The 25,281-nt window shown below is 47.0% G+C and overlaps 1 protein-coding gene across 4 annotated transcripts in view; it reads left to right on the top strand.

Moving 5' to 3' along the window:
- Window positions 1–25,281, top strand: part of WWC1 (WW and C2 domain containing 1) — a 141,516-nt gene that overhangs the window by 107,765 nt on the left and 8,470 nt on the right. For 2 of the 4 annotated variants that reach the window (XM_075900176.1, XM_075900178.1), the window contains exons 12-20: window positions 3,295–3,403; window positions 7,324–7,404; window positions 9,802–9,888; window positions 10,838–11,030; window positions 13,099–13,251; window positions 13,844–13,944; window positions 15,143–15,308; window positions 18,922–19,086; window positions 25,075–25,167. In XM_075900176.1, coding sequence (XP_075756291.1) covers window positions 3,295–3,403; window positions 7,324–7,404; window positions 9,802–9,888; window positions 10,838–11,030; window positions 13,099–13,251; window positions 13,844–13,944; window positions 15,143–15,308; window positions 18,922–19,086; window positions 25,075–25,167 — 1,148 coding nt within the window. The remainder of the gene's footprint in view (window positions 1–3,294; window positions 3,404–7,323; window positions 7,405–9,801; window positions 9,889–10,837; window positions 11,031–13,098; window positions 13,252–13,843; window positions 13,945–15,142; window positions 15,309–18,921; window positions 19,087–25,074; window positions 25,168–25,281) is intronic. The other 2 variants (XM_075900177.1, XM_006115791.2) reach the window with 1 other exon arrangement.

The following is a 25,281-nucleotide window of genomic DNA, read 5'->3' as shown; positions in this document are numbered from 1 at the left end:
GCAGATGCTGTAAACCAGTGGTCACCAACCAGTAGATCGGGATGTACCAGTAGATCTTGGAGCCTCTGACAGGGGATCCTTACTGGATTGGCCACGAGGTTATCAAGTGCCAGCACTTCAGCTGCCCCTCCCACCACTGCTGCACAGCTCCTGTCCTTTGCCTTGGAGCTGCCCCTTCCTCTGGGAAATCTTCTACCTTCTGGGCAGGGGAGGGAGAAGAGGGGTGCTGATGTCAAGGTGCCCCCTCTGCCCCTCTGTATCCTATCTCCACAGAGCAGGGCGGGGGCACAACAGGGCCTGGGATGGAAGGAGTTTGCTGGCTGCTTTAGGGAGTGAGGTCAGGGCCAGGGCAGGGGTGAGCCTGCCTTAGCCCCACCACCCAGGAGCCATCAGCAGGGTCCAGCTGGAGCCCACATCCCAAACTCCTACCTAGTCATGAACCCCCTCCAAGCCCCTACCGTAGCCCTGAGCACTGCTGCAACCAAACACCCTCCCAGAACCTGCACTTAGAACTCCTACTACATCCCAACTGCCTGCCCCGGGCTCAGCTCACAGCCCCTCACACTCCAAATCCCTTAATCCAAGACCAGAGTCTACACCCCAACCCTCTGCCCCAGGCTGATGAAAGTGAGTGAGGATGGGCAAGAGTGGGAGGATGGAGTGAGTAGGGGCGGGGCTTTGGAGAAGGGGCAGGAAGGAGGTGGGCCCAGATTATTTACATTTGAGGTAGAACTTGGATTGCATCTAAATTAAAAAAGTGATCTCTTGCTCAAAAAGGTCAGAGACCCATGCTGTAAACTGACTGGGGAAAACTCCCCCATCCACTTAATTTTCAGATTGAAAAAGAGACACCTAAGGGAGGATATGATTGAGGTCTATACGATCATGACTGGTATAGGGAAAGTAGATAAGGAAGTGCTATTTACTCCTCAGAATACAAGAACTCGGGGTCACCAAATGAAATTAATTGGCAACAGGTTTAAAACACAAGGTATTTCTTCAACCAGTGCTCAGTTAACCTGTGGAACTCCTTGCCAGAGATTGTTGTGGAGGCCAAGACTATAATAGGATTCCAAAAAGGGCTAGAAGAATTCATGGAGAGGTTTGTTGATGGCTGTTAGCCAGGATGGGCAGGAATTATGTCCCTAGCCTCTGTCAGAAGCTGAGAACAGGCTAGATGGACCTTTGGTCTGACCCAGTATGGTCATTGGTATGTTCTTGCCTTGAAGAACATGAGGGTTTTTATCCTTATAGTCTGCATAAGTTGTTGGTGGTTTGGGATGATTTGTTTCCCTTCCCTGTATTTCAGACCCATTTTTCTGGATTACTTTTTCTGAGTTCCAGTTTAGCAGTTTTCTTTTTTAGAAGCACAGATGGAAAGGACCCTTGTTGGCACCAGGAGCTGGCATGGAGCTCTTGTAACAAGGGCTGACCTCAGGCTGTCTCCATTTGGGAAAATTTGCAGTGGGAGCACAGTTCTGTGATGCCTGGCACCTGAAGAAACTTGGCGCACAGAATATTTAAGTGAGAGAAAACAGAAACAAAACCAAAATATAATGTAGAATGAAACAGTCTCCCTTACTCAGAGAAGGATGGGCGTGTGAGTTGGCAGGCTGGGGGGAAAAGAAGGTGGCTGTCAAGGCATAATGATTGAGCTAGTAAGGGAAAGGATGCTGTCTGTTGAAGCAGTATCCTGAAGAGTAATCCTGAATAGGAGGACTTTGTTCTTCTGGGCTACAAATTACTCAGATGAAGTGATCAAAAACTAGAGGCTTTGTGGCTGAAGAATACCCACATTTATTTTGAGAGGCAATGTGTAAGTCTCACCTGACTGGGTATAAAGCAGGCTACCCAGGCAGTTTAACATTCATATTCAAGGCTGGGGAATAAGGGCTATCCTACAGTTTAAAATAACAAACAAAAAAACTAGAGATTAATGGTCCACCCTTATTCTGAGCAATGTGTGGGGCTTGATTCCATACCCTCAATAGTTCCATGGATTTCAATGAAAATAAAGCACAAGGAAATTGATCTATGAATGTCATTTTTAGCAGCCTATTCATCATCTGCCTTATTTTAGGACTGATCAATTACACCTTGAATTCTTGCTAACTGATTGTACATTCTGTGAGGGACAGCTTAGATTGCTTTTTACTATACAGGGATGCAATGGAAAACGTTCCCCAGCAGCATCTTATAAGAATAATATTGGTACTAGTGTGTGTTGTCATTTCTGAGCTGAATCTTTGCAAAAGTCATCAGTAATTATAGGCGTTGCCTGGAGCGCCATCTGCAGTTAACTATAAAATAGTTTATTTTGTAAGCCCCTGCTTCCATCTATAATATATTCATCTTCTGGATTGAAATTTCCAAGATCGGTCCCTATTTGAAAGTGACTTTTTGCAAGTCTGTGGAAGTTTTAACAAAATCCTTTCCTCAGTTTGAGAGTCTGAGTTAAAGGAGAGTGAAGAAAGAGATGTGTTTTAGGATATATTTTTCAATGGGGAAAAGTCAAACTGCATTCTTTGAGTAGGAGTACAGCCTATTGACTAGGTCAAACATGAAATGTGGCCTGGATACAGCCCTTAATGGAGTACAAGCTGTGCTAGGTTTGAGGAATTGGAGGGGGGAGGGTGTTGAATGTTAAAAATTGAAATTTGACCTTTTTTGTATGGTGGTCCTGGAGCATCCAGTGTGACATCTTACACTGTCTCACTGCCAAAGCTGCTGCTCCCAGGGTAACAGTGGTACAGTGTACACGCAGAAGATCTTCACTTAAACCTACACCACAAATCCTTCACCCTTTCCCTTCCAAAAAATAGACTTGAGTACTGTTTGCATAACTAAAGAGAGCGATCTAAATCCAGCTATGGCAGATAAAGTTCATGTCCTACCATGCACCTCTGTCATCCTTCTTAGGGTCTATATGTTTCTCTGTAGAGTCTGGGGGTTCAAGTTGGGGTACCCCTCGGGCTATGCAAAGAGGCTTGTCCTGTGGCTGGCTGTGCAGTGTCAGCTGTGAGCTTCTACTTCCATGAGTGGAAACAAAGATACTGCTCTTCCTTCTGCTTTCTTAGGTTAGAGAAGCTTTTCAGTCACCAAGGCTGTCAGCCTGGCCCTGTCCACCAGCACTAATTTCACACCAGCTAGAGAACATTTCCATCGGAGTCTGAAGCCTATTATCACTTGACACATGAGTGAAAGAGAGACACTTGCCTTGAAAGCTGCAGTTGCTGATGCACTCAGCTCTGTTTCATTAACACCTTTGCTTTTCCTCCCTTCCTTTTATCACAGGTGTAAATACAGCTGGAGGGGCCGCCCTGAAAGTAGCATGTGTGTCAGCTGCAGTATCTGACGAATCTGTTGCTGGAGACAGCGGGGTGTATGAGGCAGCTGTACGAAGGTAAACTATAAGAAGCTGTGATCGAGATGTCGAGTCAGCATTATCAGATGTAGTAGTAATTCTTTGTGTAATTTGGTTACGTTACTGCCTATGGTATTTTACCAAATTTCTGCAGAAATGATCGGTAGGGCACACAGCTCTGCCTGTTAAGGCTGCTTGATGCTTTCCATCATATGAGCAACTGAAAACGAGATCATAATTTTGCTAGACATAACTGTTTGGGCTGAAATATTTCATGCCAGGTGTCTGCCTCAGGCTGAATTTATCTGGAAAACTTCAGCCGAAAAGGTTCAGCCATTTCTGAGAGTGAGGCCGGGGGAAAGTATTTTCTGTTTATACTGTATTTAATGACAACCACAAGCTGAGCTGCTGTTTGAAAAGTGCTAGGGCCTCCATGCTTTAGAGATGGGAATCTACATTTTTGTGAGTTGGCCTTTGGGTCAGGCAAGTGACTTTTGCCATCTGCATGAAAATTTGCCCAAATGTGGTCAGGAATAAGTCTTTGAAAAATTGCCTTTAGCGCATGCTCAGTGGAGATGTCTTAGATCAGTGGTCCCCAGCGTGGTGCCTGTGGGCGCCATGGCGCCCGCTGGGCCATTTCTGTGCGCCCTCCAGGTGATCAGGGCCAGCCCCGCCTCCGGGCGCACAGCGTATGGGTGTCCCCGCCCCTGGGCACATGGCACAGAAGTGGTGCCGGCCCCAGGCTCACGGCACATGGGCGCTGTCGGCTCCTGGGTGCATGGCACGGGAGTGGCACCGGCACCGGGCATGCAGCGCATGGGCTGCTCCGGCTCCGGGCGCTCGGCATATGGGTGGCCCCGTTTCTGGGCGTGCGGCACAGGAGCAGCACCGGCCCCGGGTGTGTGGCGTATGGGCAGCCCCACCCCTGGGCATGCAGCACAGGACCAGCACCAGCCCCGGGAGTGTGGCGCATGGGTGGCGCCAGCACCGGGCACGCGGCGTGTGGGTGGTTCCACCCCCAGGCGCATGTACGGCCCCGCCGCCGGGTGTCCGGCACGTGAGTGGCTCCGCCCCCGGGTGCCCGGCAGCTCTGAAAGGTTGGGGACCACTGTCTTAGATTGTAGCAGCTAAACTCCCTGGAGGTTGTCAGCACTGAGCATGCTCCAATCTGAGGCTGAGCAGGACCTCCCCGGAGCCGAGTTGAAACCCGGCACCAGCACTGAGAACAGAGAGGGTGTCTGTCCTGTGCAATATGTCCTGGGCCCAGCAGTGTGGAGGAGGAAGTTGCCTGATTCAAATGCAGACCAGATGAGAGCAGGGCCGGTGGGGATAGGCGTTCAAATTGAGACAAGGAGCCTTGGGGAGTAGCTGGGATGGGAGGAGAGGCGCAGACTGGAGGAGAACTGGGCTGGGAGTTGAGGTAGGGGGTACCTGGGAATGTCTGGCCAAGGAGGTGGGGGCTGAGAACCTGCTGGGGAGATGTGAATCTGTAATAGATTTCTCAAAACATTTCATTGCCGCTAATTGGTATTTTCTGACTAAGCAGAACATCATCAGAAAATTCCCAGCCAAGTCTAGTTCCTACATTCTAGCCTCCTTCATTCCATCACCCTGATTCACCCCCAGAGCAGGTCTGTCCTGTGCACTGAATGAGGAAGAGGCCCTGTGGAATAAATAGAGGTTGGACCTCCCCGGTACGTTAACCTCTGGACCTGATTGGCCCCGAACCAGGGAGTTTGCCAGATCAAGGGCGGTTAATGCCGGCCCCTTGCTGCCGACCTCTGGGCTCCACTCCTGGTCCTAAGCTATGACGTGTGGGCCCAGCTTCCAGGCTCTAGCCCCCCGGCTCAGCCGCTGAGCTCTAGGCCACCTGTGGCTGCGGAGCTCCGACCCCAGCCACTGATCCTCTGCCCTCGGGCTCCACTCCTGCTGATGGGCTCTGCTCCTGACTGTTGGCCTCCTCCTGCTGGCTCTGCTTTCAGCGGCTGGTCTGTCTCTCTGGTCCAGCAACACCAGTGGTCCTGCTGTGTCAGTTTTTCTCTGAGAGGCTCAACCCTGGAACACCCCCTGAAATCCCCAATGTTGCTGGACCAGAGAGTCCCAGACTAGAGTCCCTGTACTATATGCAGGGCTGGCCCGGGCCCCAGGCACATGACGCCGCCCCCGGGGCACACGACCCTGCCTCTGGGCGCATGGCGCATGCACGGGCCCGCCCCCGGGGTATGTGGGTGGACGCACGGCGCATGCGCTGTCCAGTCGGCCTGCCACCGCCGATGGCACGCAGCCTAGGGCGGCCACGCCTAGCCGTGCAGGGCCCTGCAGCCACTGGGGGAAGGGCACTGCTGGCTGGTGCTGCGGAGATTAACACGGTCCCTGCCCTGGGCAGCAGCTGCAGCCCGCAGGGAGCCAGGTGCCCTCCGTAGGTTGGCGCCCTGGGCAACTGCCCAGGGAGCCAGGTGTCCCCCGTAGGTTGACGCCCTGGGCAGCTGCCCGGCTAGCTCACCCCTTAGCCCTGACTATATGACCATGTAATTGAACACAGCATAAGCACTACGGGCTGAATTATGGTGGCACAGGCACCCTTAATTTCCTGATTTCAGAGTGCTTGATTTGGTGGTGTTAATATTTATAGATCATAACAAAATGTGAGGGGATTTGGGGGGAAGGGTGGTGTGAAAGTGTGTGTGATCCGAACAGAGGGCAAAGCATCTTGCCCTTACATCAAAATAAACAGAAACTTTCAGGGTAGTACTAAGTAATTCGTGCCTTTTAATAAACTGAGTTACTGATCTCAGCACAGAATTCGTTAACATGCATCACACTTTGTGCTGGATTTCTTAGAAAACGCTCAACTCTATTCAGTCTTGGGTGTGTTGCAACAAGAGGCATAATCCTGCTGCCTGTAATGTGTCAGTGGTGCTGGCAGTGCCTTACACCTTGTAGAGTGAAAGTGAAGGTCAGTGGCGTTGGTGGCACTTCATTTCTCAGTTAGTTTTGTGCATGCTGTTTGCAAATATAATACATGAGAGACGAAAAGACACAGCTAGCTGTTGTATAAAGGACCAATCAGACATCACCGTTAACATGTCTGGGACCTTTTTATTTGGATGCACTGAAAAACTGGCTGCTTATAAGGCAGCACAAATGGTGAAGCCTTCTACTGGTGTCAGTACAACAGGGAGTTAGGTATCTGAATACTGCATTTGCACCCTATTCAGGAACCCAGAAAACAAGTCCTCTCCTTTAGGAGGTCACTACTTACTGGCTTGGGGGCATTTCAGTGTAGCTTCCACCCCTTGGCTGCGTCTAGACTGGCAAGTTTTTCCGCAAGGAAAAACTTGCCAGCTGTCTACACTGGCCACTTGAATTTCCGCAAGAACACTGACGATTTCATGTAAGATTGTCAGTGTTCTTGCAGAAATGCTATGCTGCTCCCGTTCAGGCAAAAGCCCTCTTGCGCAAATGCTTTTGCGCAAGAGGGCCAGTGTAGACAACGTGGTATTGTTTTGCGCAAAAAAGCCCCGATTGTGAAAATGGTGATCGGGGCTTTCTTGCGCAAAACCGCGTCTAGATTGGCACGGAGGCTTTTCCGCAAAAGGTGGTTTTGTGGAAAAGTGTCTCTGCCAATCTAGACGCTCTTTTCCGAAAATGCTTTTAACGGAAAAACTTTTCTGTTAAAAGCATTTGCAGAAAATCATGCCGGCCTAGACGTAGCCATTGGGTTTTTGTTGCCTCCTATTTCACATGTTTCTGGCAGCAGAGGGAGACTTGTAACTCTCTGTTAACATGTATCTTCCATGCCCACTGAAAGAAATCCTAAGAGAAAGCAACCCCTTCATAGATCCATATGCCCAATTCCCTCCAAACTCTGCATAGAGAGGAGAAAAGGCCATGCCCCCTAAATTAACTGTGTCTTATTGAAGTTCCACAAGCCCTTAATTGTCCTTCATTTCTTTCAGACTCTGTGTGTCAGAAATGATCATGTTTGACAGTGATGATACAGAAGCAGCTGGGACTGCCAAAGTGCAAATCACTATGAAGTAAGCTGGGTGGTTTCTGTTGTTTTTGAGACTCTGATCTTAATAGTTGGTGATCTATCTTGTTCTGGTAAGACTTCTGTGCTCTCTAGCTCTTTCAATATCTTTTTTTCTGTCTTACTGGTCTGATCTTGCTGAATGTACGCTCTCAAGTGTGGGTATCACCTTGTTCTCTGGACACGTTGGGCCTGGTTTTGCCTCACTCACAGCAGTGGCCATCTATTGGCACTACATTCACTGAGTTAAATCAGCAATGAGGGAACTGAGACCTTTTGTTCGTGGCCTCAGCAGACTAGGTGCAGCTTGGAAAAAGCAGGACTTGGTCTCTGGAAACCATCTCGCTGTCTCTTCCCATCCCCTCCTGACCAGTGACGTGGGCAGACTGGGACACTTGGGTGGGTGCTGATTTATGGAAGGTGAGCAATGAAAGGAGGCCAGGGATAGGAGCCATTGGGGCCACCTCTCCCCACCCCCTCCCGTCCCCTAGGGTGTGATGGACGCTCTGGACAAAGTCCCTGGGAAAATGCATGGGAGAGGGGAGGGCCTGAAAAAATGTGCACTCCCTACCTGCACTTCCCCTCTGCCCGCCCGCCTGCCCGCCCACCACTTCCACTGGGGGGGGGGTGTGTGGGGGGGGGGGTGTTGCCCCACTCCACCAGCCCTGACGCTCCAGCTGGGGAGTGAGTCGGGTTGGGGGTTGCAAGCCCCCATGCCCCAATCCGGTTCCTCAGCAAGAGCACGAGTCGGGCAGAGGTGGGCAAGTCCCCAACCCTGTTCCATGGCTGGAGCACCATGTGGGCAGATCAGGGCAAGCCTTGTGCCTCAACCCTGACCAGCTGGAACTCTGGGCGGGCAGTGGGGCAAGCCCCTGTGCTCCCACCCGGCTCCCTGACAGGAGCCTGGGATGGGTGGAACGGGGCAAGCACTAGGCAGGAGCAGTGCTGGGACTGGGGGGGTGCATGGTAAGCGGGTGGGCCACAGCAGGGGTGTAGCCACAGGTGGGCCTGAGTGGGCCATGTGGCCCACCCACATATTGTACAGGCCCACCCCGCTCCGTGTCCCAGCTCCGCTCCTGCACAGTGCTTCACCCGTTCAGCCCACCCACCGCTTTTGCCGGGGAGTGGGAGCAGGGTGTGGGGCTTGTCTAGCTCCACCACCCCGGCTGGGGCATGGAGCTTGCCCCGCTCAGCCTGTCCCATCCTCCAGCCGTGGAGCTGGGTCAGGGACTTGCCCAACTCCTCCCGCTGGTGTTTTTGCTGAGGAGTGAGACTGGAGTATGGGACTTGTAAGTCTCCAACCCCCCACTCCTCATCTGTAATGCGGAGAGCGCAGAGCAGGGCAAGCCCCAAAACCTCACTCCCTCAGCTATAATGTGGGGTAGCAGAGCAGCCCAACCCTCTATCCCCTGCTGGAGCTGGGCAAGTCCCAGTACCCTGCTCCTGCTCCACGGCTGGAGCACTGGGTGGAGCAGGGCAAGCCCCCATTCCCACTCCCCAGCTGGAGTGGCCAACAGGAGACACCGCAGGGGTGGGTGCACTTTTCTTCACCTCCCCCCCTCCCACCCATTTTTCCAAGGCCTTTGAGCAGAGTGTCTGTTGCTCCCAGGAGGCTGGAGTGGAGGGGAAAGGTGATGCCAATGGCTCCTGCCCCCACTATCCTGTTCTTCCCCACCTCCCCTTAAATCGGGGCCTGTCACTGGACTGCGTCCCACTCAGCTCAACCCATGGCTACACCCCTGCTACTGACCCACTAATAAGGTGGCTGTTAGTAACTCTGATAATAATTGGCAGGCTAAATTGGGTATCCTGGCTGAATAAGAGTAGCAATTGGAGTTAGCAGCAGGATGGGAAGTAGATCTAGAGGCCCTTACTCAAATGACAAGAGGCGCACACCAGAAACTGCTCTGAGAAAAATAACTAGCACAGCACTATTTGATTTTGTTTTGATGTTATGGGTTGTTTACTCTTAACTTCTTCAGCATTAAAATGCCTGAGCTACTGGACGTCCTTAAATATCATTGGTTTTCTTTTATGATGCTGTTTTTACCTAAATATGATTCTCTGTATCAAAATCAGGTTTGGAATTCCACAGTTTACCTGAATGGTTCAAATTTATAGTTCACCTTATTTGAATGCCTTAAATTGTATATATCCTGAGAAGTTATACAAAAATGTTATAAATAACTAGAATGTGATTGAATTATATGTAACAAGCTATCAGAAAAAATAATCTGTAGGCTCCCAGGATGTATTTATCTTTTCAGATTTTGAATATCTTAGTGCAGCAAATGTTAAATCAGCATCTCTGGAGGTGTCCTGAAAGCAGAACAGTCTTTCACTATGTCAAAGGCAATTTTGTTGTTGCTAATGTGTTTTCTCACACTTTTTCCAATTAATTCAGGTATGATGACAAAAATAAACAATTTGCAATATTAGTCATGCAGCTGAATAACGTTCCTGCTCTAATGTTACAGCAAGATCAGAAAGTGTAAGTAGATGAAATAAACATACTAGCAATGGTTGTAGTAGACTCCATCTTACATCTCAGAAATCTTCCAGATTATATAATGTCCCATGACCTCTAAGCACATCCCTTTTATTTAATCCTATATTTACCACCTGTTGTGAGCGCATACATTCATGTATGCAAATGAAGGCGAACTTCCCCTTGCAATAATCTCTAGATTGATTTTTTTCCTTGTTAGGAGAAACTTTTATGAAATTAACATCTAACAGGCAAGATTCTCAGCTGTGATTGATTGTTCAGTGCAGTTGAGCAGAGGGTGTGCAGAGTCCAGATACGTGGGCTTTCATGGTTTGCCAGTCCCATTCAAACGAAAAATTAAGCATTAACTCAGTAGATCACATTCACTGCTGCCAATACAAGAAAGAGAGCATGTGCTTTCACATCAAAAGTGCTGGGAGTGCCGTGGATGTGTAGCCAGCAGCCGTTTGGCAGTATTTCCAGCCTTTTCAGTCCCACACTTTGGTGCAGTTTTTTTCCCCATTTGCAACTCATTTTTTGAGCATCAAAAGTACAGCATTACAAACACATCAGAAGTTCTCACCAGGGCATTTAAATTCCTAACTTTGTCCATTTTAATTCCTCTCTTAATGTTCCCCCCGATCTAAACGTCGCTGACTAGTCTGTGACTTTAAGAATGTTCTAAATCTTGTTTTTAGGTACATAAGTAGCATAATTTTGTTCTCCACCTGTCCTAAAATTATAATACATTTCATGTTTGCTTAACAACTTATGTGCCCTAAAAATTACTCACTATTATAGTTGAGATGTGTATTCCAAAGAGGAAAGTCTGATTATGATAGATGCTCTCTCAATAGATTGGGTAAATCATAGTGTGTTGTGATTTATGGTGATTTTATAACAGATGCTTACAGCAAGTTAATTCAACATTAATTAAAATATTTTTCAATAGGAACATTCGTGTGGCTGTTCTTCCTTGCTCTGAAAGCACAAGCTGTTTGTTCCGCACAAGACCCATGGAAGTTTCAGACAGTCTTGTATACAATGAAATATTTTGGGTTTCAATCTCTTACCCTGCTTTACGCCAGAAGACTTTAAGAGTTGATGTATGCACTGTGGATACGTCTCACTTTGAGGAATGCCTGGTTAGCATTCATTTCTGTTTGACTTTTTTCTATCCTTTCTGTTAATTTGACAAATATCTAGCACTCCTAAAACTTAGATTCTGTCAGTGCCATCACATCCCTTATCGTCCTTAGCTGCAAGACCCTGTAGAGATGGACTTTCACTAGGGTGGAAAATCCCAGTTATGCCAATATGTACAGTGACTGAAGATTTGCATTACAAACCTGTTTCCTCAAATGACTAGACTTCTCTTCCCTTTTGACTTAAGAGTGTGAACCAGGATTTGCATCCACCCTTTATGGAAAATCCTGTAGAATTAATAGAAAAACCTGCTAGAGGGTTTTTCAAAAGCTGTAGAATTTTATAATGAAAACAGTTTTATTAAATTCTGTAGGATTTTTACAAAATCCTGTTAGAAAATGTGATTATTTTCTTCTAGTCTGCAGAAAAGCATATTTTGTAAAGAATTCTAGAACTTCCATAGAATTCTGCTGGTATCAGTTCTGCTGTTCTTTTTATTGGTCAGTGTGCCCTTAGTAAGGCGGTTGATTTTAATGGAACTGCTTCCTGAGTAACTTACTTTACTTAATATGAGCAAGGCCTGTAGAGCTGGAGCTGAAGTACAGTAAACTTCCGATAATCGGGCACCTTTAGGACCCAGGGGGTGCCGGACTATCAGATATGCCGGACTATCAGAAGGGGGGGCTATGGGGGGTCTGGAGTGGGATGGGAGGGGATGCCAACCCCAGACCGCTCATAGACCCCCCCCCTTACGATAGTCCCGCTCTGCCCCAGGCGTCCCTGAGTCAGCCGCTGCTGGTCAGTTTCAGCAGCAGCTGAATCGGGGATGCCTGCAATAGAGCACCTGGGGTGCTGCCGGGTTGGTCCCGCAGCGCCGAGGGGCGGCGCTACGGCACCAACCCAGAAGCACTCCAGCTGCTCTTGGGGACACCTGGGACAGAGCAGCTGGGGTACTGCCCGGTTGGTCCCGTAGCGCTGCCCCTCGGGGCTGCGGGACCAACCCGGCAGCACCCCAGCTGCTCTGCTCCCGGCTTCCCCAATTCAACTGCTAGTCAGTTTCAGCAGCAGCTGAATGGGGGAAGCCTGTCCGGCTGCCCCAGCACTTGCGGGTTCCTAATGGTGCCGGACCATCAGGAGTCCCGGAGCATTGGATGCTGGACTAATGGAGTTTTACTGTAATTACAAAGCAACAGAAAGTTAAATTGGTTTGTATGTTCCTGGAGTCTTTCACACCTTCCTTGGGATATGCTGTTGTGACATGAACTTGGAGAATCCCAGCACACTTTTTTATGGTGTTTCTCCTTTGGAACCTTCACCTGCAGACCACACTTGGGCTTAAGAAACTGCAGCTGTATTCCACACTGATTTCCAATCTGATAGCCCACCTGCTTCTGTATGGCCTGAGTGCATTGGTAAATTCCAGATTGGGCTGAATTTAATCACAGGAAATCTGTGCAGTATAAAATAAATGGTACTAATGCAATGAATGAAATAGTGTCTGCTCAAGCACAGACCATGTAAATTATAATGGATTTGCAAAATATAGTGCATATACCACTATAATAAAAGAAGACAAAATGAGGGTTCACAGTGGATCTAGTCTGAGTGGACACAGAAACAAGTGGAACCCTTTGACATGGTCAGTCACAAGCACCTAGATCGAAAAGAACAATTGAGGTTGCCTACATTAGCAAAGAATCCATATCTTTTTAATTGTTGTATTTTATTCTTGCTAATTGAAAGTGATTGCAAGTTACCATGGTCACAACATAATTGTTCGTCATACTTGATACTTATTTGCATGCAGCTGCTAACATGAATCTTTCTGATATACTGACCCTTGGGAGCCCCCAACAATATGGTTCAACTTAATAGCATCCAATCATTACCAAGATGATGCCTGAAATAGAAAGTGAAAATTAGTGATGGTGGTTTTCCCTTGCTACAGTTAACCTTCAGCTCCAAAGCCTTGGTTTTCGCTGTTACATATTTCTGCTGGCATTTTATTGCTGCAGTCACTTCGTTCTGATATTGGGTTCACAACTCTTTTTTTCTTGGTTCCAACAGGGTGGAGCACAAATTAGCCTTGCTGAAATATGTAGATCTGGTGAGAAGTTAACACGCTGGTACAACCTTCTTAGTTATAAATATCTTCAGCAGCAAAGTAGAAAGCACAAACAAGGGAACATTTGTTCTGCAGTATCCTGCACTGAAAAAACGGTAAGAACAAGTACTAATGGGAAGCTTGCATAAACCTCTATAATATATTACATTGCTGAAAAGAAAAGTGGTGTGGTTGCAAGATATTTTTTTTGTGTAAAAATGTTATGATATTAAATGGGTCAAATAAAACTAAAAGTTTGATTCAGGATGAAATCTTTTACCTGAGTGATGGACCTTTTCCCATTTTGCTCAGATTTACAGTGAGTCATATGGATCACTCACTCTGGGCACATCTACACAGCAGGCCTAAAGCTGAAATAAGCAACCTGAGCAATGTCAAATGCGTAACTGAAGTTGGATTAGCTTATTTCGGCTTTTGGCGCTGTCTACACAGTAGGAAGTCCAAATTAGAGCACTCTTCCTCCAACTTCCCTTGCTCCTCATAAAATGAGGGTTATAAGAGTTGGAGTAAGAAGTCCTCCAGCTCAACATTATTTCAACATTATGTCGAAATAACTTCTTGTTGTGTAGACGTGGACTATGTTATTTCAGAATAAGATCAGTTATTCCAAAATAGTGCTGCTGTGTAGACATAGCCTCTGATAATTGATGGGGTTTACTGGGAAATACTGTTTTTTCCTCTGTACAGGACTCTGTGTCTGCACTGCTGGAGCAAACAGTTGTTGAACTGGAAGCAGTAGAGAAGAAGCTGGGAGAAAGCAGAAGCACTTTAACAAGTGGCGAGAATTGGTAGGTGGCATTCTACTCCCTTCTCCTACTGTGAGAGTCTGTGGGTTCTATGGTATTTCAGGCAGTGTGTTTCAGTTGAGGTTGCCAATGAATCAAAGTTTAATGTGCAGACATAGGTGCAATCATGTAATATCGCAATGTGTCTAGCAGGGATGGGAAAGTGTAACCATTTATATGGTTAACCAATGAGCCTGGACTCATTGGTTGACCTTCACAGTTGCATGCAGTGCTTCCAGTGGGTGCAGACAGTGCGCACTGGCTCCCAGGGAGCCTTCTGCTCTTGCTTCTGTATAAGAGGCAGCAATGCAGGGTGGGAAAGGCAAAGGGCAGGCGGGAACCAACTGCCACCCCACATGTACACATGTAACCACTGACATTTTCAGCAGTTATATGTTTACTTCATTAAACGTATTTTAACATCCTTACTGTCTAGTAGCTGATCAAAGTTCTTGATCTTTTCTGGCATCTTTTTCTACATCAATGGAAACATCCTGTAGTCAGTGAAACAGAAGAGCATTTTCCGGAATGAGCTTTTCCGGAATAAGCTGCGAGCTGTCTACACTGGCCCCTGGAATTTCTGGAAAAGCTCTGACGATCTACTGTAAAATTGTCAGTGTTTTTCTGGAAAAACTATGCTGCTCCCGTTCGGGCAAAAGTCCTTTTCCAGAAAAACTGTTCCGGAAAAGGGCCAATGTAGACAGCACAGTAGTCTTTTTCGCAAAAAAGCCCCGATCGCGAAAATGACGATCGGGGCTTTTTTCTGGAAAAGCGCGTCTACATTGGCCACGGACCCTTTTCCGGAAAAAGTGCTTTTCCGGAAAAGTATCCTGCCAATGTAGATGCGCTTTTTCTGGAAATACTTACAACGGAAAACTGTTCCGTTTTAAGCATTTCCGGAAAAGGGTGCCAGTGTAGACATAGCCATGTTGTTTAACATAGTTCAAACTTTTAAATTAAGAATATATTCAAACGTATTTATCACCTTGCCATAGAATGAAAGATTGAGAAAATTCCCTTTACCTGTTTTACTGCTGGGTCATCCACTCCACTCCAGTGTGCTTTTGTTAGTCCCACGCTCTATGGGACATCATGATGTACCTGATACAACTGGCAAAAATAGAGGTGCTTTTTGATCAGCATACTTAGGTATGCTATGGAGGTATTGTCCCAAGTGGGTCCAACCCAGTAACAGAAGCAGTTTATATGACAGGCAAGATGAGGAGGCTGCTGAGCAAGAAGAGCAGGATGGGAACAGTGACAATGAAGCAGAAGAGGAGGAGGAAGAATTCTATGATGGAAAAACACTCTGGGAGGTGGAAGAAAATCCAGAATCGCAAGGGCATGCTGAGTTGGCAGCAGTAAAGGTAAAGCCCGGAGTAAATGTTGTCACTTCCAAAAGGCTGATATTTAGTAAGATGAGTTAAACACTACATTATTCACTGTAATTATCATTCCTAATGTCTGGACTTGATGCACTTCAGCATATCTCCTACTTTCTTGGAAAATTACACAGAATATTTTTCTGTTTCTCATAGCAACTCAGCAAGCAGCATTTCAGGGGAAATAGGAGGCTTGATGGAGTAATTATCATACTGCAGGGTTGTTCAATATCTTTTATTTGTTCAATATCTTTATTAATGACCTGGATGAGGGGATGGATTGCACCCTCAGCAAGTTTGCGGATGACACTAAGCTAGGGGGAGCGGTATATACGCTTGAGGGCAGAGATAGGGTCCAGAGTGACTTAGACAAATTGGAGGATTGGGCCACAAGAAATCTGATGAGGTTCAACAAGGACAAGTTCAGAGTTCTGCACTTGGGACGGAAGAATCCCAAGCATAGTTACAAGCTGGGGACCAACCAGTTAAGTAGTAGTTCTGCAGAAAAGGACCTGGGGGAAGCTGGATATGAGTCAACAGTGTGCCCTTGTAGCTAAGAAGGCTAATAGCATACTAGGTTGCATTAAGAGAAGCATTGCCAGCAGATCCAGAGATGTCATTATTCCCCTTTATTCGGTTCTGGTGAGGCCACATCTGGAGTAGTGTGTCCAGTTCTGGGCCCTCCACTACAAAAAGGATGTGGACGCATTGGAGAGGGTCCAGCGGAGGGCAAACAAAATGATTAGGGGGCTGGAGCATATGACTTATGAGGAGAGGCTGAGGGAGTTGGGTCTGTTTAGTCTGCAGAAGCAAAGAGTGAGGGGAGATTTGATAGCAGCCTTCAACTTCCTGAAGGGAGGTTCCAAAGAGGATGGAGAGAGGCTGTTCTCAGTAGTGACAGATGGCAGAACAAGGAGCAGTGGTCTCAAGTTGTGGTGGAAGAGGTCCAGGTTGGATATTAGGAAAAACTGTTTCACTAGGAGGGTAGTGAAGCACTGGAATGGGTTACCTAGGGAAGTAATGGAGTCTCCATCCCTAGAGGTGTTTAAGTCTCGGCTCGACAAAGCCCTGGCTGGGCTGATTTAGTTGGGATTGGTCCTGCCTAGAGCAGGGGGCTGGACTTGATGACCTTGTGAGGTCTCTTCCAGCTCTATGACTCTAAGACTGTGAGGGGAAGGTGTTCCACTTCAATTTGGAAATGTTTCCTTTTGTTTTGTTTTATGTATGTCTTTTTTGTTTGTCACTAAGCCCAAAAGATTTATCACAGAGTTATCAGCGCTAATGGTAATGTGTTCACCTGCCTTGCATTTTTCAAAAACCTCCTGTATGTGCATTAGCAAATCAGGTCATTCACATGCTTCCATGTTCAGTTATCTGATTTACTCATGCAAATAGAGGCTTTTGTTGCAACAGGGTTGTACATTTGCATCAAATTCATTTTGAGGGGAAAGCCCATGAATTTGCATTTTTTGAGGAAAATTTGCTGCCACAGCTTCCAACATATAGTCTTCTAATGTCTTGTTTTGGAATACATACTTGTCATAGTCTGAATTGCTTGTATCTTTCTACTGCTCCTTTGATTTTAGGATTTAAAAAGAGCTAAAAAAATTCTGAGTGGAACATCTTCACATTTCTTGATCTCATCCTTTTCCCCGTGTCTTATTTACTCATAATTTTTTGTGTTGGTCTTGTGTTAATCATAACATTGTAGGACTGGAAAGGACCTTGAGAAGTTATCTAATCCAGTTCCCTGCATTCGTGGCAGGACTAATTATTATCTGCTGCAGAGGTGACCAGGCCAATGTTGAATTAAGCAGAGCAATATCATTGACATGAAATTTAAGATAGGTGACTATCTCTCACATTACAGTCAAACCTCAGTTTTAACTAACACTACATTTATGAAATACCGTTTAACCTAAAATGCCTAGTGTTCTGGTCTTGAAAGAATTCTTCCTCTACCACTGTCAGACAAGATGATTAACAAACGAGATCTCTTAATGTAATCCTGAATGATATTATCTAATTACCACCTATTTACCTAATGAAGGGCTTGTTTTAATGTCTCTGACAGTTGAGAGTGTGCAATAACAGAGGGTACTTTTTAATGGATAATCTGAATTTAAAGGCTTGTTTTTTTTAATCTTCTACATTGGTGTAAATCTGAACATTTAGTGGAGTCACTCAGGATTTACACAGATCACTTGCAACTGAGTCTGTAGGAAATGACATAGTTGTTAAAATTGCTCTCAAGTTTGGAGAGAGCAATACTACAGTGTATTATATAAGGAGAGCCAAGAAACAGAGATGCAACTTTGTCTACACTAAATTGTAGTTTAATTCATGAAAAGGTGACCTCTGAGTGTGAAGGGAGAAAAATAAATTTTAGACTGAAACACAAAAGCAATTGTCATTGATAGTTTGTTGTGGGGAGACAGTTATGGGGATAGATAAGAAAACAGTGAATATCGTAATGCTACTGTAAGAATCCATGATATGTCTACATGTTGAATACAGGCAGTCCCCGGGTTACGTACAAGATAGGGACTGTAGGTTTGTTCTTCAGTTGAATTTGCATGTAAGTCGGAACTGGTACATATTGTAGGGGAAACTCTAGCCAAACATTTCTCCAGAGCTCAGTTTTATTCTCCCACACCTCACTTCCCTCAGTCCTTTATTGTCAGGCTGAGGTGTCTGCTGAGAAAAGCCGCTCCGCGTCTCCCTGGTCTGCTGGGGGGAAGCAGCTAGTGCGGGGTTGCCGCACCCCGTTTGTAAGTAGGATTCCCCAGCTGACCCCAGGCTCCATGTGGTACTGCTGCTGTGAAACACTCCTTCGGGGATCAGCTGTGCAGTGCTGCCCCCTTTGAATGACTCCTCGGCATTTCAAAGCGGCAGCGCTACATGGCTGATCCCGGGCTCAGCTGTGAGGCGCTGCCACTTTGAAGTACCCTCTCTTCCCCCCTTCCCCCCCACCTTTACTGCCTTTATCTGATAGACACAGCAAGGGGGGAGGGGGGGGCATGGAATTGACTAGTCCTTAACATTCTTATTCCATATGAGGAGAAATTAAAGAGACTAGGACTTTTCACCTTGGAAAAGAGACGATTAAGAGGGTATGTGGTAACAATCTATACAATTATGGATGGTATATAGAAAGTGAACAAGGAATTCTTATTTACCTTTTCACATAACATAAGAGGCAGTGATGACCCAGTGAAATTAAAAGGCAGCAGGTTTACAACAAGCAAAAGGAAGTAGTTCCTCACACAACACACAGTCTACCTGCAGAACTCATTGCCAGGGGATGTTGTGAAGGCTAAAACTGGGTTCAGAAAAGAATTAGATAATCTCCTGGAGGATACCTTTATCAGTGGCTGTTTAGTCGAGATGATCAGAGATGCAACTCCACACTCTCTGTGTCCCTAAACCTCTGATTGCCAGATGCTGGGCCTGAACAACAAGGAGTGGATCACTTAATCATTGCCCTATTCTGTTCATTCTCTTTGGAGCATCTGTCACGCAGGATACTGAGTTAGCTGGACAATTGGTCTGACCCAGTGTAACTATTCTGGTGTTCATTAAAGTATGTTTCTTTCAGGTGGATAAAGAGACAAACACAGAGAGCTTTGCACAATCTTCTACTGTAGTTCGTCCAAAAGAGAAGAAAGCAGCTAACCCACCGCAAACTCAGTTTGTCAGAGGGAACACCATAATCCGCTCCAAAACCTTTTCACCAGGACCACAGAGTCAATACGTATGCCGGGTAAGGAAACCACAGTCCCAGGCTTTGTTGTAAATGGTTTTTCCTTAGTGACAGTACAATGTCCTTAATTCATCAGATAATACCGTGGACTATCCTGATCCTCAATCCTGGAACTAGTTAATTATGAATAAATATTTAATCCAAGAGGTGGCACTGACATTTTCACTCAGTACACAGATCATTTAATTAGTGTCAAACACACTGCAGTGGAGTCTTTCATATGCTCTCATTGCTGCTAATTGAAGTTAGTGGTTCTCTGCTTTCTGATTTCCATGATAATCTGTCATGTTAGAGGAGAAACACTAGCCAGACCAGCTGCTCCAAGAAGCAGTCATTTAAGGTATCAAGAAATTTTATCTCTGCATCCCGGCGTGAGGTGACGTGAACCCAGTCCATATGGGGCTAGTTGAAATCCCCCACTATTACTGAGTTTTTTTATTTTGATAGCCTCTGTAAGCTCCCTTAGCATTTCATAGTCACTATCACTGTCCTCGTCAGGTGGTCGATAATATATCCCTGCTGCTATATTCTTCTTCTTCTTAGCAGGGCTCACCAAGCTGCAGCGAACCCCGCTTGCTAGTCGTGCGGTTCTGCGCACTGCGCATGTGCAGACCGCACTGTGCATGTGCTGACCGCGCTGCGCAGCTGTGCCAGCTTGTAATCTACTTGCCTGTGGCGAGTAGATTACATTAATTGTCGAGCCCTGATTATTAGAGCATGACTATCCATAGAGATTCTATGGAACATTTTGGTTCATTTAAGATTTTTACTTCATTTGATTTTTCATTTGATTTCCTTCATTTTCTTTCACGTATAATGCCACTCCCCCACCAGCATGACCAGTTCTGTTCTTCTGATATATTTTGTATCCTGGTATGACTGTGTCCCATTGATTGTCCTTATTTCACCAAGTTCCTATGATACCTATTGTATCAATATCCTCCTTTAATACAAGGCACTCCAGTTCGTCCATTTTATTATTTAGACTTCTAGCATTTGTGTATAAGCATTTTAAAAATGTCACTGTTTATAAGTCTGCCATTTCTTGATGTTTTAGACATTTTCATTTGATTGTTTCTCATGGTAACTTACCCATTCTTTATCATCTTCCATCCTTTCTTCTTTATTAGAACAGAGAGAATCTCTATTAATAGATCCGCCTCTAAGAGATGTCTCTGTCCAATCCATGTGCTCCTCCGCACCCGTCCACTTTCCCCAACCTTTAGTTTAAAAACTGCTCTACAACCTTTTTAATGTTAAGTACCAGCAATCTGGTTCTATTTTGGTTTAGGTGGAGCCCATCCTTCCTGTATAGGCTCCTTCTGTGGCTTCTAAGGCTCCTCCCAAAAGTTTTCCCAGTTCCTAATAAATCTAAACCTCTCCTCTCTACACCATCATCTCATCCATGCATTAAGACTCTGAAGCTTTGGCTGCCTACCTGTTCCTGTGCGTGGAACTGGAAGCATTTCAGAGAATGCTACCATAGAGGTCCTGGATCTCAATCTCTTTCCTAACAGCCTAAATTTGGCCTCCAGAACCTCTCTCCTACCCTTCCCTAGGTCCTTGGTACCTACGTGATCCATAACTACCGGCTCCTCCCCAGCACTACACACAAATCTATCTAGATGTCTCGAGAGATCCACAACCTTCACACCAGACAGTTCTCTCAGTCATCACAAACCCAGCTACCTATGTTTCTAGTGATCGAATCCTCCATTACTAACACCTGCCTTTTCCTAATGACTAGAGTTCCCTCTCCTAGAGAGGTATCCTCAGTGTGATAGGATACTACAACATCCTCTAGAAGGAGGGTCCCAAATATGGGATGGTTTCCCTCTGCTCCAGATTAATGTTCTCCTTCCTTGAACCTTTCACCCTCCTTACAGCCCCCCCCTGTTCTGTTATCTAGACTGGCATGATTTTCCGGAAATGCTTTTAACAGAAAAGTTTTCCATTAAACGCATTTTCAGAAAAGAGCATCTAGATTGGCACAGACGCTTTTCCGCAAAAGCACTTTTTGCGGAAAAGCGTCCGTGCCAATCTAGATGCGCTTTTCCGCAAAAAAGCCCCGATTGCCATTTTCGCGATTGGGGCTTTTTTGCGGAAAACAAATCTGAGCTGTCTACACTGGCCCTTCTGCGCAAAAGTTTTGCGCAAAAGGACTTTTGCCTGAACAGGAGCAGCATAGTATTTCCGCAAGAAGCACTGATTTCTTACAGTAGGAAGTCAGTGATTTTGCAGAAATTGAAGCGGCCAGTGTAGACAGCTGGCAAGTTTTTCCAGAAAAGCGGCTGATTTTCCGGAAAAACTGGCCAGTCTAGACACAGCCGGGCTGTCTGTCTGGAGGTGGGACAGCTTTATAGTGCCCCAGAAAGCCTCATCTACGTACCTCTCTAAGCTCCTCCAATTCAACCACCTGTATGTGGTCTCTGAGGGCCAGGAGCTTCTTGCACCGAATGCACATATACGCCACCTGTCCATAGGGCAGGTAATCATACATGCCACATTGGGTGCAATAAGCAGGGTAACCTCCCTTACTATAGATGCATATTCTGGAGTACAGTAAAGTCTCAAAAGGGTAGCCGGGTTAGTCTGTAACTTTAGAAACAATAAGGGGTCCTGTGTCACCTTAGAGACTAACCAAAATATATAGAATCATGAGCTTTTGTGGGTAAAACCCACTTGATCAGATGAATTGGAGTGACTAACAAAAACCAAGATATATAACAGCAGAAGTACCTGTCAATTGTAGCACCTGTTAGTGTTCATATCAAAAGGAATGTTTAACATCACCATTGTGCATAATAGGTACAACTTTGTGATGCCAAGCCACACACTTTCCCAGTGTGCAAGTAGTGGGAGGACACGGGGGGGAGAGAGGGGAGAATGTGACCGCCCCATGTGACGGCTCCAGATCCTATGCTCTCCTCCATCCTGTCCCTTCCTCTTTGCACGCTACCTGGCCAAGGGAGGGGCGAGAGACAAGGGGGACCCTATCCCACTGGGTTGTACCTGGCAGTATGGCTGGAGCCTGGCTGAGAGAGTGCGGCTGCCCTCTCCTCTCTCCTGCCCACTGCAGGTTACCTAGCGGGTTGCTCTGTCTTGCTGCACTGCACCAGGCAGAGTCCCCTCCCAGGCAGCGTAGCTGGTAGCAGTGTAACTCTGGCCTTGGGTATGTCTACACTACAAAGTTAGTTTGAACTAACTTTCATAGGCGCTACACTAGCGCTCCGTTAGATCGAATTTAATTCGAACTAACGGAGCGCTTAGTTCGAACTAGGTAAACCTCATTCTACGAGGATTAAGCCTAGTTCTAACTTACTAGTTCGAATTAAGGGCTGTGTAGACCCTTAATTCGAACTAGTGGGAGGCTAGCCCTCCCCAGGTTTCCCTGGTGGCCACTCTGGCCAACACCAGGGAAACTCGTCTGCCCCCCTACCGGCCCCGGACCCGTTAAAGGGGCACGGGCTGGCTACGGTGCCCATGCCAGGTGGAAGCCTGCCAGCACCCAGCCAGCAGATCCTGCACCTGGCACAGCTCGAGATAGCCACCCGATGCCCCCCAGCCCTCCCCCTCTTCCTGGGACCAGGCTGGCGGCTCCCGGGAGCTTGCCCGGGACCGCAAGAGGTGGGCACCCGCCTGGGCTAGTGCGGACATCGTGGACCTCGTCCACGATCTCCGCACTAGGCACAGAAAGGTGGCCGGCTAGGGCAGGAGAGCTGCCAGCCTGGCCACCCAGGAGCAGGAGTGCATGAAAATCAGCGGCCAACCCTAGAGACCCTGGAGGGGATGGACCGAAGACAGTGACCAAGCCATTTGTCTCGTGCCATCCCTCTCCAGCCTTCCACAAACCTTGGGCAGGGACACCACTCCTACCCCCTGGCTAATACCACTCCATGGACCCAACCTCCATGACTTGATCTCACTTCCCTTTAAACTCTGTTCTAGTTCTAGTCTTTACAGCCTCCTGCAGCAAGGAGTTCCGCAGGTTGACTCTTTGCTTTGTGAAGAACAACTTTCTGTTACTAGTTTGAAGCCTGTTACCCATTCCTTTCCTTTGGTGTCCTCTAGTCCTTCTTTATGGGAACTAATGAAGAACTTTTCTGTATGCACCCTCTTCACCCAACTCCTGCTGTTAGAGACCTCTATCCTGTCCCCCCTCCATCTCCTCTTTTCTAAGCTGAAAAGTCCCAGTCTCTTCAGCCTCTCTTCATATGGGACCTGTTCCCAACCCCTGATCATTTTAGTTGCCCTCCCCTCTCCCAGCCTCTCTTCCTCTCTCCCACCTCCTTTTCCCAGTCTACCCCAGTTTTGTTCAATAAAGACAGATTCCATTTTTGAACACAATTTTCCTTTATTTTGTACATCAAGAAAAGGGGCTAGGAAAGGGTAAGTGGAAGGAGGCGAGGGAGGACTGGGCTGGCTCTGCCGGCTTTTGGGGTGGAAGCTCTCCTGCAGCCCCCCAATTGCGCCCTCTCCCCAGATGGCAGCCTGCGGCAAGTGCAGCCGGTCTGATGGCCGAGTGCTGTGATGTGCCCAGTGTTGGCACTCAGGGCACTCCAAGCCAGGACTGCTTTGCAAGCGGGGCACCCCTGAGAACTGTCTGTCTGGGGTGGGGGTCGGGACCCTTTAAGCACAGCCCTCGGCTAGCCTGAGACAGCATCTCCACGCTCTAAGTCCTCCTCTGATGCCCTGCCGGCACTGCTTCCGGCCATCCTTAAGTCTGGTTCAGGGTCCACTTAATGTGGACATGCTAGTTCAAATTAGCAAAACGCTAATTCAAACTAGTTTTTTAGTCTAGATCCGTTAGTTCGAATTAGCTTAGTTCGAATTAACTAATTCGAACTAAGTTAGTTCGAATTAACGTTGTAGTGTAGACATACCCCTTGTCTCTTCCCTTCTGGCTCTGGCCCAGCTGTCTGCTGTCCCCATGCCCAGCACTTCCAGTGCACCATGTGACTGTCCTGCCACCCCACTTCTGTCCTCTGGCAGAGCTACATGGACCCCAGGAGACGCAGCTGTGTGGATGGGCTATTGCCACACCAGAGGAACTGCACCTTTCGCTGCTGTGGTGAATGTCTCTCTCATTCAGGCATATGTGGAGAGGCACGTAACCCTTTCTGTCCCTCCCCGTTGTCCTCTCCCATCCTCTCCTGGAGCTCCCTAGCATGCAGGAGGCAGGTGCCTGCTTGTCCTACCTTTAGATGCAGACATGTGCTCTCCTGAATGTCTAGCCCAAAGGTACACAAGGAGAGAATTGTGCCTTAGCCTGGATCATGTCCAGTCACTACGGAAGTGGCAGACACAAAGCAGAGAGATTTCTTGCTCTGCACAATCTGACCCCAAATATATAACATGCTAGAACAAAAACCTGAAAAAAGCCAACGTGTCCACATGCTCCACAAAGTTAGTTTTATATATATTGTTTGAAAAGGAAAACAGATATTTAATCCTTCTCCAATGTTATGCGCTTCTTGTTCATAGAAATTAGATGGAAATGATTTAATCCCCAGCCAACACAAGATTGTTCATTACAGCTTATTTGTCTAGTCCGGTGGTCCCCAACCTTTCGTGGCTGCCGGGCGTTTGGGGGTGGGGCCGCTCATGTGCCGCGCTTCTGGGGGTGGGGCCACGCACGTGCCATGCGCCCGCGGGCACTGCGTTGGGGACCACTGGTCTAGTCACTTGTCTGACCTAATTATTGCAGTTGAGTCGGAAAAGGGGACTGGGTTGTAACCTGTGCAGTGTTCTAAACAAAAGTGACGGTGTCTTCCAACCTCTTCTCCAACTGGCAGCACTGAAGAGCAGTGGGGAGGAGGCCAGGAAGAGACAGTGGTCAGGGTACAACAGCCAGATTTGGGTAGATTTCATCCCATGGCCACATTTTCAGATAATTCTCAGTCCATTCTGCAGCTCCATGGGCTCATTTGTCCTAGCCTTGCGCTGCATGTTTGTTTAATAACAATTACTTCTGTCTCTCTCTTTCAGCTAAATCGCAGTGATAGCGACAGTTCAACGCTGTCCAAGAAACCATCCTTTGTTCGGAATGCTGTGGAGAGGCGAAGCGTCAGAATGAAGCGGGTAAAATCTTCATCTACGTGTTTTTTCCTTAGCTGGCAGTCAAGAAAACACACATGTTCTTAAAACATTGGTTTGTGAGTTACCAATAGATTTTCTGTTAAAAAGGGAATTAGA

This window comes from Pelodiscus sinensis, chromosome 17 (assembly GCF_049634645.1).
Source record: "Pelodiscus sinensis isolate JC-2024 chromosome 17, ASM4963464v1, whole genome shotgun sequence".
Lineage (NCBI taxonomy): Eukaryota > Metazoa > Chordata > Testudines > Trionychidae > Pelodiscus > Pelodiscus sinensis.
This window is presented reverse-complemented; position numbering and strand designations above follow the sequence as displayed.